The sequence below is a fragment of the Oncorhynchus mykiss genome, chromosome 10 (genome assembly GCF_013265735.2).
Source record: "Oncorhynchus mykiss isolate Arlee chromosome 10, USDA_OmykA_1.1, whole genome shotgun sequence".
Taxonomy (NCBI): domain Eukaryota; kingdom Metazoa; phylum Chordata; class Actinopteri; order Salmoniformes; family Salmonidae; genus Oncorhynchus; species Oncorhynchus mykiss.
Window position 1 is genome coordinate 4,350,703 of NC_048574.1, and position 14,083 is coordinate 4,364,785.

A 14,083-nucleotide genomic window follows, 5' to 3' on the forward strand; every position below is an offset into this window, starting at 1 on the left:
AACCACATAAACATCACAACCACATAAACATCACAACCACATAAACATCACAACCACATAAACATCACAACCACATAAACATCTCAACCACATAAACATCACAACCACATAAACATCACAACCACATAAACATCACAACCACATAAACATCTCAACCTCACAACCACATAATCACAACCACATAAACATCACAATCTCACAACCACATAAACATCACAACCACATAAACATCACAACCACATAAACATCACAATCTCACAACCACATAAACATCACAACCACATAAACATCACAACCTCAACCTCACAACCACATAAACATCTCAACCACATAAACATCACAATCTCACAACCACATAAACATCACAACCACATAAACATCACAACCTCAACCTCACAACCACATAAACATCACAATCTCACAACCACATAAACATCACAACCACATAAACATCACAATCTCACAACCACATAAACATCACAACCACATAAACATCACAATCTCACAACCACATAAACATCACAACCACATAAACATCACAATCTCACAACCACATAAACATCACAATCTCACAACCACATAAACATCACAACCACATAAACATCACAACCTCAACATCACAATCACATAAACATCACAACCACATAAACATCACAACCACATAAACATCACAACCACATAAACATCACAACCACATAAACATCTCAACCACATAAACATCACAACCACATAAACATCACAATCTCACAATCACATAAACATCACAACCACATAAACATCACAACCTCACAATCACATAAACATCACAACCACATAAACATCTCAACCTCACAATCACATAAACATCACAACCACATAAACATCACAACCACATAAACATCACAATCTCACAACCACATAAACATCACAATCTCACAACCACATAAACATCACAACATCACAACCACATAAACATCACAACCTCAACATCACAACCTCAACCTCACAACCACATAAACATCACAACCACATAAACATCTCAACCTCACAACCACATAAACATCACAACCACATAAACATCACAACCTCACAATCACATAAACATCACAATCTCAACCTCACAGCCACATAAACATCACAACCTCAACCTCACAGCCACATAAACATGACAGCCACATAAACATCACACAACCACAACTGTGAGTGTGTGTGTTGCTACCTTGTTGGTCTGTAGGACGTGTGTGTGTGGATGTGTTTAACTATACTTGAAAACCGGAAGTCCCCACAAGAATAGTAAACAAACAAACATTTGTCTAACTGGGGACATTTTGTTAGTCCCTACGAGATCAAATGCTATATGTAGAGGGCTTAGGGTTAAGGTTAGAATTAGGTACAGGGTGAGGAGCTAGTTTTAGGAACAAAAGTTTAGGAGCTAGGAGCCTAGAATTAGGAGCTAGGGTTACTTTTTAGGAGCTAGGGTTAGGTATAGGGTTAGCTTTAGGAGCTAGGGTTAGGGGCTAGGATTAGTTTTAGGAGCTAGGATTAAGGTCAGAATTAAGTATAGATTATAGATTCGTTTTAGGAACTAGGGTTAGGGGCTAGGATTAGGTAAAGGGGTTAGCTTTAGGAGCTAGGGTTAGGTATTGGGTTAGCTTTAGGAGCTAGGGTTAGGGGCTAGGATTAGTTTTAGGAGCTAGGGTTAGTTTAGGAGCTAGGGTTAGGTATAGGGTTAGGAGCTAGGGTTAGGTATTGGGTTAGTTTTAGGAGCTAAGGTTAGGTATTGGGTTAGCTTTAGGAGCTAGGGTTAGGGTTAGGGGCTAGGATTAGTTTTAGAAGCTAGGGTTCGTTTTAGAAGCTAGAGTTAGGTATAGGGTTAGGGGCTAGGGTTCGTTTTAGAAGCTAGGGTTAGTTTTAGAAGCTAGGGTTCGTTTAATGAAACTATAGTTAGGTATAGGGTTAGGAGCTATAGTTAGGTATAGGGTTAGGAGCTAGGGTTAGGTTTTCGGTCAGGGTTAAGGGAATGCAAATGAATTGTGTTCCCCACACAAGGTTAGTTATACAATACTGTGTGTGTGTGTCTGTGTTACCTTGTTGGTCTGTAGGATGTGAGAGTGTAGTGAGGCGGGGAGGGCGTGCAGCCACAGGTAACCGTAGGAACGGATGGCGTTAAGCGGGGAATACTCCCACGTTTGCATCCCATAGCCATACAACAAGAAGTGCATCTAAAGGACAGGAAATTACATGATCAAATTAGTGAGGGAGAGAGAACAAGGTTTTCTACTGGACAAATGTAGGTGGTTCCCTCTACGTTTGATTCCTTGTGTTAGATCACAGTCTCTGAAATGCCTGTAGTGGCACAGTCTTCTAAAAAGATGCAACCGCAGTAGTCTATGTAAAAAGCAGAGAACTAAAAAAATATAATTCAAAAGCTTCTCAGTTTATCAAAAAAATAAACACGTGAAGAGAAATAGTCACATCTACAGGTTGGGTCCAATTCTGCAAGATGGAATACTGAGAGTAGGTGGACGGCTGAATAAATCTGCTACGACAGAGGAGGCTAAGCACACAGCTATTATGTCTAAGGACCTTTGAGTTGCCAGTATTATTCTTCAGCACATCCACAGAGAAGTTGGAACCTGGGGACGGAACCACATGCTTGTGAAGCTACTGCATAGGTTTGGGATTCCACAAGCTAACTGCAGTAAGACAAATCCTCTCAGAATGTACTGTATGCAGAAGACTTTATGCTAAAGCTGCAGAGCAGAAAATAGCAGACAATCCTTCACGAACGTCGGAATGGACTTCGGACCCTTCGAGGTCAAGAGAGAACGTAGTCTGGTGAAAAGTAGTCTGGTGAAAAGATACGGTGTGGTCTTTACATGCCTGACAATCAGAGCAGTTCCCAATGAAGTTGCTCACTCTCTAGACACTGATTCTTGTATCAATCCTCTGCGTTGCTTCATCTGCAGAAGAGGTTAGGTGAGCATCATGCGATCTGACAATAGGACAAATTGAAGAGGACTTTGAAGAGGACTGGCCACAGCTCATTGCCTGGTTCCTCTCTAGGTTACTTCCTAGGTTCTGGCCTTTCTAGGGAGTTTTTCCTAGCCACCGTGATTCTACACCTGCATTGCTTGCTGTTTGGGGTTTTAGGCTGGGTTTCTGTACAGCACTTTGAGATATCAGCTGATATCAGTATTATAAATACATTTGATTATTTGATTTGAAGATCTAAACCAGACAAAGATAGCATGGTGGAAAGTGATCTGTTTCAGCGTTGCTCCTGGATTTTCCCCAGCAGGAAGGAACTGTTTCTTTCCTTATTCTTTCGTCAACTGTGCAGGAGCATCCTCACTGGCATCGGAAAAGTGGTGTCGCTGTGCTGTCTTCATAGGTCAGAAACTTGCAGGCTTGATACTAGAGGTCGACCGATTATGATTTTTCAACGCCGATACCGATTATTGGAGGATCAAAAAAGCCGATACCGATTTAAATCGGCCGATAAAAAATAATAATAATGACAATAACAACAATACTGAATTAACACTTATTTTAACTTAATATAAAACATCAATAAAATCAATAAAATCAATTTAACCTCAAATAAATAATGAAACATGGTCAATTTGGTTTAAATAATGCAAAAACAAAGTGTTGGAGAAGAAAGTAACATGTGCCATGTAAGAAAGCTAACGTTTCAGTTCCTTGCTCAGAACATGAGAACATATGAAAGCTGGTGGTTCCTTTTAACATGAGACTTCAATATTCCAAGGTAATACGTTTTAGGTTGTAGTTAATATAGTATTTATAGGACTATTTCTCTCTATACAATTTGTATTTCATATACCTTTGACTATTGGATGTTCTTATAGGCACTTTAGTATTGGCAGTGTAACAGTATAGCTTCCGTACCTCTCCTCGCCCCTACCTGGGCTCGAACCAGCAATACAACGACAACAGCCACACTCGAAGCATCGTTACCCATCGCTCCACAAAAGCCGCGGCCCTTGCAGCGCAAGGGGAATAACTACTCCAAATCTAAAAGCGAGTGACGTTTGAAACAGTATTAGCGCACACCCAGCTAACTAGCTAGCCATTTCACATTGGTTACACCAGCCATTAGGCTGATAGGCTTGAAGTCATAAACAGCGCTGTGCTTGCGAAGAGCTGCTGGCAAAACGCACGAAAGTGCTGTTTGAATGAATGATTACGGGCCTGCTGCTGCTCAGTCAGACTGCTCTATCAAATCAGACTTAATTACAACATAATAACACACAGAAATACGATCGAATCCGGAAACTATCATTTCAAAAACAAAACGTTTATTATTTCAGTGAAATATGGAACCGTTCGGTATTTTATCTAACGGGTGGCATCCCTAAGTCTAAATATTCTTGTTACATTGCACAACCTTCAATGTATGTCATAATTACGTAAAATCCAAGTGCATACAGATGACATGCATTTATTTCCCTTGCCCCAACAGGTGAATTATAATGGCCCTTTCTAAATCAGAACTAGTTTCACACATATATTATTTTGGTGTATGTACAGACAAGATGAAATTGAGAATAGTCTGATGGGTGACAACATTATGACCTGTGAATGATGTATTATCACTTGTGAATGATACCCAGTCTCAGGCAAGAAACAGCACGCCTTTTTTTTGGTGCAAACTTTTAAAATCGTAAATCACACACGTGGCCTAGCCCATCGGCCTAACTGTTTTCATAAAGGTTTATATCACAACTAAAGGGGCTAAATACAGCGTATGTTACCCCTTGGCAGCGTTATCAGAAAGCACCGTGATTTTTTTTTTCCTGCCACCAGAGTATTTTAGCTCCACGGATAAATTATTAGACTGTATGGGTGATTTTAAATACTTGGATGGCTCAAAACTTCCTCCAGCTAAATCAAGACAAGACCGAGGTACTTATTGTTGGAGTCAAAGCACAGAGAGAATCTAACACATTATAATTCATGGGAAATAAAGATAAGAGGTGTTATTTTAGATTCTGAACACAGTTTAGAATCACACATCAGGAATGTGACCACAACAGCTTTCCACTATCTGAGGAACATTGGAACATTTTTCAGCTTTTCTCTCTCAGACTGATCCATGCTTTTATTACAAGCAGGCTTGACTACTATAATGCTCTTCTCTCTGGTCTACCCAAGAAAACCATTGGTTAAATGCAAAACATACAGAATGCAGCACAGGTACTGACCAAGACCAGACAGAGAACACATTACACCGGTTTTAAGGTCTCTGCACTGAATGTCTGTGGGTTTAAAAATACATTTTAAGATAGTTCTATTGGTTTTTAAGTCAATAGACGATTGTGCACCCCAATACATGTCACACATGCTTTTAAGTTACAGTGCATTCGGGAAGCATTAAGACCCCTTGACTTTTATTACGTTACAGCCTTATTCTAAAATTGAATAAATATTTTTTTTCCCCCTCAACAATCCACGCACAATACCCCATAATAACAAAGCAAAAACAGGTTGAGAAATTTTAGCAAATGTATTAAAAATAAAAAACAGAAATACTTTATTTACATAAGTATTCAGATCGTATGCAATGAGACTCGAAATTCAGCTCAGGTGCATCCAGTTTCCATTGAACATCCTTGAGATGTTTCTACAACTTGATTGGAGTCCACCTGTGGTCAATTCAATTGATTGGACATGATTTGGAAAAGCACACACCTGTCTATATAAGCGGAAGAAGTTTAGAACCACAAAGGCTCTTCCTTGAGCTGGCCGCCCGACCAAACTGAGCAATCGGTCCTTGGTCAGGGAGGTGACCAAGAACCCAATGGTCACTCTGACATCTCCAGTGTTCCTCTGTGGAGATGGGAGAACCTTCCAGAAGGACAACCATCTCTGCAGAACTCCACCAATCAGGTCTTTATGATAGAGTGGCCAGAAGGAAGCCACTCCTCAGTAAAATGCACAACAGCCTGCTTGGAGTTTGCCAAGATTGCCAAGATTCTCTGGTCTAATGAAACCAAGATTGAACTTTTTGACCTGAATGCCAAGCATCATGTCTGGAGGAAACCTGGCATCATCCTTATGGTGAAGCATGGTGGTGCCACCATTATGCTGTTTTTCAGCGGCAGTGACTGGGAGACTAGTCAGGATCGAGGGAACGATGAACGGAACATAGTGCAGAGATGCTTGATGAAAACCTGCTCCGGTGCACTCAGAACCTCAGACTGGGGCGAAGGTTTCTATTTGTATTCATATTTATTATGGATCCCCATTAGTTCCTGCCAAAGACTAGCTACAAGAATGCACTGCATTACTTAATTTAGTAGCTAGCGAGCTATATGGCTAAGTGGTAAGCTTCTTCCAAAAATCAAGCGTTCACTTAGTAATAGCAGAGAATTCCCTCCAGGATCAAGAGCCATGATGTCTAATATTGTTTTTTTTGCATGCAGCAAACTGTGTAGCATTTTTGAATTACTTATTTATATTTATACTATATATATATATTTGTATAGTTTAGGTCAAAGACCGTATAAAATGTTTGCAATGTGATTGTTAGCATTAAGTTAGCATTCTCTATGGGATTGTACATGTACTTGTTAGCATGGCTAACCTTTGGACTACAGAGAAAGGTTTGAAAGCAGCGCCCCTTGTGTTCAGTGCCGGTATTCCAAAATATCCCAGTACGGCACAAATTTGGTATGAAGGTATGACAATCTAGATACCGCCGAAGCCTACTTAAAACATGTGTTGGTCGCACACTGATGTCAGCGACATCACGTAGCTTTGAGGTTAGAGGGTTGGGCCAGTAACCGAAAGGTTGCTGGTTCGAACCAACAAGATGAAATAAATAAATACATCTGCCACTGTACCCTTGAGCAAGGCACTTAATCCTAATTGCTCCAAGGGTGGCCATGACCCCAATCCTTGCGGCTGACTTTAAAAATATATAAATATTTAACCTTTAACTAGGAAAGTGAGTTAAGAACAAATTCTTATTTACAATGACAGCCTACAATGTCTCATGTGGAGTTGGGCAAAAATACACATTTCCATTATACATGTGTGAGTAACAGGACAAATAAACACCACCCAAATAATTATTATTGTATTATTATTACTCACCGGCTCCCAGTAGTTGTAGGTCTCGTCACAGTCGGAGATGTTGCTAAGCAACGCTGCACAGAACCGGGCTGACAGGAGACATTTAAATGCCGTGGAACCTTCAGGAGCCCACACCTGGCCTCCTCTACTGACACACCTACACACACGCACAGACAGAGAGAGAGAGAGAGAAAGAGAGAGTGTGAGTCCTACTACCCTCCACCAGAGCCAAAGAGCAGCGACTTAGCAAAGGTATCGACACACACAGACAGACAGACACACACACAGACAGACAGACAGACAGACGTGCCGTACCGGGAGAAGATGGAGCCGGAGAAGAAGGCAGACGTTTTAGGTGCCCACGGCCAAATGTGTATTTTTGTTTGCGTTGTTTGTAACTTATTTCTGTATGTAATGTTGCCGCTACCGTCTCCTATGACCGAAACGAACTTCCAGACATCAAGACTGCGATTACTCACCACGGACTAGCAGAATCCTTTTTTCCTTTCACGACTCTGACGAGCCCGGCGCGAAGGATATCCTGCTTCCTCGTGAACAGGCCCCGATCCCTGTGAACTGCGTGAAGTCTGCGTAAAGAGGAGGCGGAGAAAGAGGTGCCGAAGGGAGGGCTGCCTTCTGAGAATTCGTAGGCGATCGAATAAACCCCCAGTTCCCTCCATTCTGCTAGCAAACGTGCAATCTTTGGAAAATAAAATTGACGCGTTAAGCAGAAGATTAAACTACCAATGGGACATTAAAAAAACTAACATCTTATGCTTCACGGAGTCGTGGCTGAACGACGACAATATCAACATACAGCTGGCCGGTTAAACGATGTACCGGCAGGATAGAACAGCGGCGTCTGGTAAGATAAGAGGCGGCGGTCTATGTATTTTTGTGAATAACAACTGGTGCACGATATCTAAAGAAGTCTCAAGCGATTGCTCGCCAGAGGTAGAGTGTCTCATGATAAGCTGTAGACCGAGAGAGTTTTCATCTGTATTCCCCGTAGCTGTTTATATACCACCACAGTTAGAGGCTGGCACTAAGACAGCATTGAATGAGTTGTATTCTGCCATAAGCAAACAAGACAACCCTCACACAGAGGTGGCACTCCTAGTAGCCAGGGTCTTTAATGCAGGGGAATGTGCAACCAGAGGGAAAAATAACTCTGGACCACCTTTACTCCACACACAGAGACGCATACAAAGCTCTCCCTCGCCCTAAATTAGGCAAATCTTACCATTATTATATCTTCCTGATTCCGGCTTACAAGCTAAAATTAAAGCACCAGTGACTAAAAGCAGATGCTAAGCTACAGGACTGTTTTGCTAGCACAGACTGCAACATGTTCCGGGATTCCTCCGATGGCATTGAGGAGTCCACCACATCAGTCATTGGCTTCATCAATAAGTGCATCAATGACGTTGTCCCCACAGTGACTGTGCGTACATACTAGAGGTCGACCAATTAATCGGAATGGCTGATTAATTAGGGCCGATTTAAAGTTATAACAATCGGTAATCACCATTTTTGGATACCGATCATGGGCGATTACATTGCACTCCACGAGGAGACTGCGTGGCAGGCTGACTACCTGTTATGCGAGTGCAGCAAGGGGCCAAGGTAAGGTGCTAGCTAGCGTTAAACGTATCTTATAAAAAACAATCAATCTTAACATAATCACTAGTTAACTACACATGGTTGATGATATTACTAGATTATCTAGCTTGTCCTGCGTTGCATTTAATCGATGTGGTGCTTGTTAATTTATTATATGTTTCTTTCATCACACCATGTCACGTTAGCCATAAGGCATACGCCCCCGCCCCTCTTCTTACCAGAAAGATGTTTGTTTCTGTCTGCGCGATGCGTGGAGAAACCCGTTGGCTGCACCGCCTCGGATAGCGTCTCTCCAGTGAGCCACGTTTCCGTGAAGCAAAGAACGTTACAGTCTCTGATGTCCCTCTGGAATGCTACCCTTGCTCGGATTTCATCAACCTTGTTGTCAAGAGACTGGACATTGGCAAGAAGAATGCTAGGGAAAGGTGCACGGTGTGCCCGTCTTCGGAGTCTGACCAGAAGACCGCCTCGTTTCCCTCTTTTTCGGAGTCGTTTTTTTGGGTCGCTGCATGGGATCCACTCCGTTGTCCTGTTTGTAAGGCAGAACACAGGATCCGCGTTGCGAAAAACATATTCTTGGTCGTACTGATGGTGAGTTGACGCTGATCTTATATTCAGTAGTTCTTCTCGACTGTATGTAATGAAACCTAAGATGACCTGGGGTACTAATGTAAGAAATAACACGTAAAAAAATAAAAAACTGCATAGTTTCCTAGGAACGCGAAGCGAGGCGGCCATCTCTGTCGGCGCCGGAAGTAGACTACAAATACCTAGGTGTCTGTTTAGACTGTAAACTCTCCTTCCAGACTCACATTAAACATCTGCAATCCAAAATTAAATCTAGAATCGGCTTCCTATTTCGCAACAAAGCATCCTTCACTCATGCTGCCAAACATACCCTCGTAAAACTGACTATCCTACCGATCCTTGACTATGGCGATGTAATTTACAAAATAGCCTCCGACACTCTACTCAGCACATTGGATGTAGTCTATCACAGTGCCATCCGTTTTGTCACCAAAGCCCAATATTACTACCCACCACTGCGACCAGTATGCTCTCGTTGGCTGGCCCTCACTTCATACTCGTCACCAAACCCACTGGCTCCAGGTCATGTATAAGTTCATGCTTGGTAAAGCCCTGCCTTATCTCAGCTCACTGGTCACCATAGCAGCACCCACCCGTAGCACGCGCTCCAGCAGGTATATGTCACTGGTCACCCCCAAAGACAATTCCCCCTTTGGCCGCCTTTCCTTCCAGTTCTCTGCTGCCAATGACTGGAACGAATTGCAAAAATCACTGAAGCTGGAGACTCATATCTCCCTCACTAACTTTAAGCAAAAAAAACTGTTTGCATGTTCTTCACAAAGAGGGCAACAGATGCTACTCAGCCAGATGTCTGTGTGTCAGGGGAGAAGCTCCAGGTGGTATCCAATTTTAAGTACCTTGGCATCATACTTGATTCCAACCTCTCTTTTAAAAAGCATGTGAAAAAGGTAATTCAAATAACGAAATTCAACCTAGCTAATTTCCGATTTATACGAAATTGTTTGACTACAGAGGTAGCAAAACTGTACTTCAAATCTATGATACTCCCCGACTTAACATACTGCTTGACTAGTTGGGCCCAAGCTTGCTGTACAACATTAAAACCTATTCAGTCTGTCTACAAACAGGCTCTCAAAGTGCTTGATAGGAAGCCCAATAGCCATCATCATTGTCACATCCTTAGAAAGCATGAGCTCTTGAGTTGGGAAAATCTTGTGCAATACACCGACGCATGTCTTGTATTCAAGATCCTTAATGGCCTGGCTCCCCCTCCACTCAATATTTTTGTTAAACAGAAAACCCAGACATATGGCAGCAGATCCACAAGGTCTGTCATGAGAGGTGACTGTATAGTTCCCCTAAGGAAAAGCACCTTTAGTAAATCTGCATTCTCTGTGAGAGCTTCCCATGTCTGGAATACACTGCCATCAGACACACATAACTGCACCACATATCACACTTTCACAAAATGCTTGAAGACATGGCTAAAGGTCAATCAGATTTGTGAACATGGTCCCTAGCTGTGTGTTGCTGCTTTCCATGTTGTCTGTTGTCTGTAGCTTGTGAGGTGTGGAAACACTTTGTTGCTTTTATGAATTTTGTCTTGCTGCTTTTTGTTTTATGTTGCTCTGTCTGTATGCTACGTCTTGCTTGTCCTATGTTGCTCTGTCTGTATGCTACGTCTTGCTTGTCCTATGTTGCTCTGTCTGTATGCTATGTCTTGCTTGTCCTATGTTGCTATGTCTTGCTTGTTCTATGCTGCTATTGTCTATATTGTAATTGTTTTTAATAACCTGCCCAGGGACTGCGGTTGAAAATTAGCCGGCTGGCTAAAACCGGCACTTTTCACTTTTTTTTTTTTTTTTGCACTGTCCCTGTAAAAATAAAAATAAACATCAACATCAACTATATGAGCAGCTTCCAGATTACTGCACCTGTACATAGCGCATCTGTAAATAGCCCACCCAACTACCTCATGCCCATATTGTCATTCATTTTATTTACATGTTTTAGCTTCTTTGCACCCCAGTATCTCTACTTTCACATTCATCTTCTGCACATCTATCACTCCAGTGTTTACTTGCTAAATTGTAATTACTTCGCCACTACGGCCTATTTATTGCCTTACCTCCCTAATCTTATTTCATTTGCACACACTGTATATAGACTTTTCTATTGTGTTATTGACTGTACGTTTGTTTGTCCCATGTGTAACTCTGTGTTGTTGTTTGTGTCACACTGCTTTGCTTTATCTTGGCCAGGACGCAGTTGTAAATGAGAACTTGTTCTCAACTGGCCTACCTGGTTAAATAAAGGTGTTCTCAACTGGCCTACCTGGTTAAATAAAGGTGTTCTCAACTGGCCTACCTGGTTAAATAAAGGTGTTCTCAACTGGCCTACCTGGTTAAATAAAGGTGTTCTCAACTAGTCTACCTGGTTAAATAAAGGTGTTCTCAACTGGCCTACCTGGTTAAATAAAGGTGTTCTCAACTAGCCTACCTGGTTAAATAAAGGTGAAAAAAAATACAAATATGCATGGGTGTGTATATATATATATATATATATATATATATATATATATATATATATATATTTACCAAAAAAAAGATATGGGGGATTGGAAACGATGCAGACAATTACAATGATCCACCCCTAAAAAAATACAAATAACATGGTCCAAGCACACCAAGACAGTCGTGAAGAGGGCACGACAAAACCTATTCCCTCTCAGCAGACTGAAAAGATTTGGCATGGGTCCTCAGATCCTCAACAGTTTCTACAGATGCACCATTGAAAGCATTCTGACTGGTTGCATCACTGCCTGGTATGGCAACTGCTCGGCCTCTGACCGCAAGGGCACTACAGAGGGAAGTGCGAATGGCCCAGTACATCACTGGGGCTAAGCTTCCTGCCATCCAGGAGGTGTCAGAGGAAGGCCCTAAAAATGGCCAAATACTCCAGCCACCCTAGTCATAGACTGTTCTCTCTGCTACCGCTATCTATGCATAGTCACTGTAATAACTATACCTACATGTACATACTACCTCAACTAACCGGTGCCCCGCACATTGACGCTATTGTCATTTTACTGCTGCTCTTTAATTACTTGTTACTTTTCTCTCTTATTCTTATCCATATATATATATATATATATTTAAACTGCATTGTTGGTTAGGGGCTCGTATGTTGTATTCGGTGCATGTGACTAATACAATTTCATTTGATTTGAAGATCATCTCTGTGGGCTCCAGCTAATATGGAGGAGCTCATAACACGGAGCATGCGCAGTGTGGAGCGTCACTTGGAAAACGTCATCCTTAATGCGCTCTACGAGTCTCAGACTGGACTAGCTGAAAAACTCCAGGTACAAATAAATACACACTGACCTCTGAGTTACAAGACCAACTGTAGAAGCTGTGTCTGTCAGAGAAGAAGAAAAAAGTGTATTTGTCAGAAGGGTCGGCTGGCTACAGCTAAATTCAGTGTTGATGGAAGCAGCGGCAGACGGAATAAATAAACTGAAGAAGAGTGACAGAGATGAAGATAGCTAACTACTGACTGTGGCTAATTAGCTTCGATACTGGCTGATACAACTAACTTAAACACGTCCTGTAACGCAGTGTTTCACAAGCAATACCCACGTTTAGCAACATATGGGTTGGTTGTCACTGACAGTGCAGTGAGCCAACATTAGCTAGCTAAGTTAGCATTGACCCAATAGCATCCCCTGGAACTGTAGCTAGCTATCACTACCGGCAAAATGTACTGTACTCACTCAGTCCGTGTGTCGGAGGTTTTGGTCTCCTCTCCGGCCTTCTCCTCTCTCTGCACCCGGGTTTCGCTCAGTAGATTCCCGCTGTTATTGGCATCTTGTCTACTGACTCGTCGCGTTTTTTGCTTACCCCCCTTAGCCGCCATGTCTACTACTGGCGCTCCCGTGCCTCGCCTTGTCCTCAATATGGTGTTTTGTGGCAAAAGGCACCGCCATGTTTAGTGATGGCAAGTTTACTAGTGTAGACTGCGTGCTGTTCTGGACATCCTTGAAAGCTACAATTAAGCAAGAAGCCACGAGGAGGTGTGTATATTATAGTGTCCTTTCCGTCTCATAATTCAACAAAAAGTAGGGAGAAATGTTGAGCGAACGTGGAGAGAGTTGATAAGTCATAAAACATGGCCAGGAGGCAGATTATCATGTTGAGGAGCTGAGAGACAGTTGATGACATATTATTATCCATTCCTTTACACTTGTGTGTATAAGGTAGTTGTTGTGAAATTGTTAGTTGAGTTGGACTTGTTGCAGAGTTACTGTCATGTTGCCGAGTTGGACCTGTTTGTAGAATTATTGTCATGTTGCTGAGTTGGACTTGTTGCAGAGTTACTGTCATGTTGCTGAGTTGGACTTGTTGCAGAGTTACTGTCATGTTGCTGAGTTGGACTTGTTGCAGAGTTACTGTCATGTTGCCGAGTTGGACTTGTTGCAGAATTATTGTCATGTTGCTGAGTTGGACTTGTTGCAGAGTCACTGTCATGTTGCTGAGTTGGACTTGTTGCAGAGTTACTGTCATGTTGCTGAGTTGGACTTGTTGCAGAGTTACTGTCATGTTGCTGAGTTGGACTTGTTGCAGAGTTACTGTCATGTTGCAGAGTTGGACTTGTTGCAGAGTTATTGTCATGTTGCAGTGTCACTGTCATGTTGCTGAGATGGACTTGTTGCAGAGTCACTGTCATGTTGCTGAGTTGGACTTGTTGCAGAGTTACTGTCATGTTGCTGAGTTGGACTTGTTGCAGAGTTACTGTCATGTTGCTGAGTTGGACTTGTTGCAGAGTCACT

At 42.1% G+C, this 14,083-nt stretch overlaps 1 protein-coding gene across 1 annotated transcript in view; it reads right to left on the minus strand.

Annotated features, from left to right (window-relative positions):
• Nucleotides 1-13,256, minus strand: part of alg9 (ALG9 alpha-1,2-mannosyltransferase) — a 54,152-nt gene extending 40,896 nt beyond the window's left edge. The window contains exons 1-3 of the mRNA XM_021617332.2: nt 13,028-13,256; nt 7,102-7,237; nt 2,067-2,201 (exon numbers count right to left, since the gene is read on the minus strand). Of these exons, the coding sequence (XP_021473007.1) occupies nt 2,067-2,201; nt 7,102-7,237; nt 13,028-13,170 (414 nt within the window). The 5' untranslated portion in view covers nt 13,171-13,256. The remainder of the gene's footprint in view (nt 1-2,066; nt 2,202-7,101; nt 7,238-13,027) is intronic.
• Nucleotides 13,257-14,083: the final 827 nt, after the last annotated feature.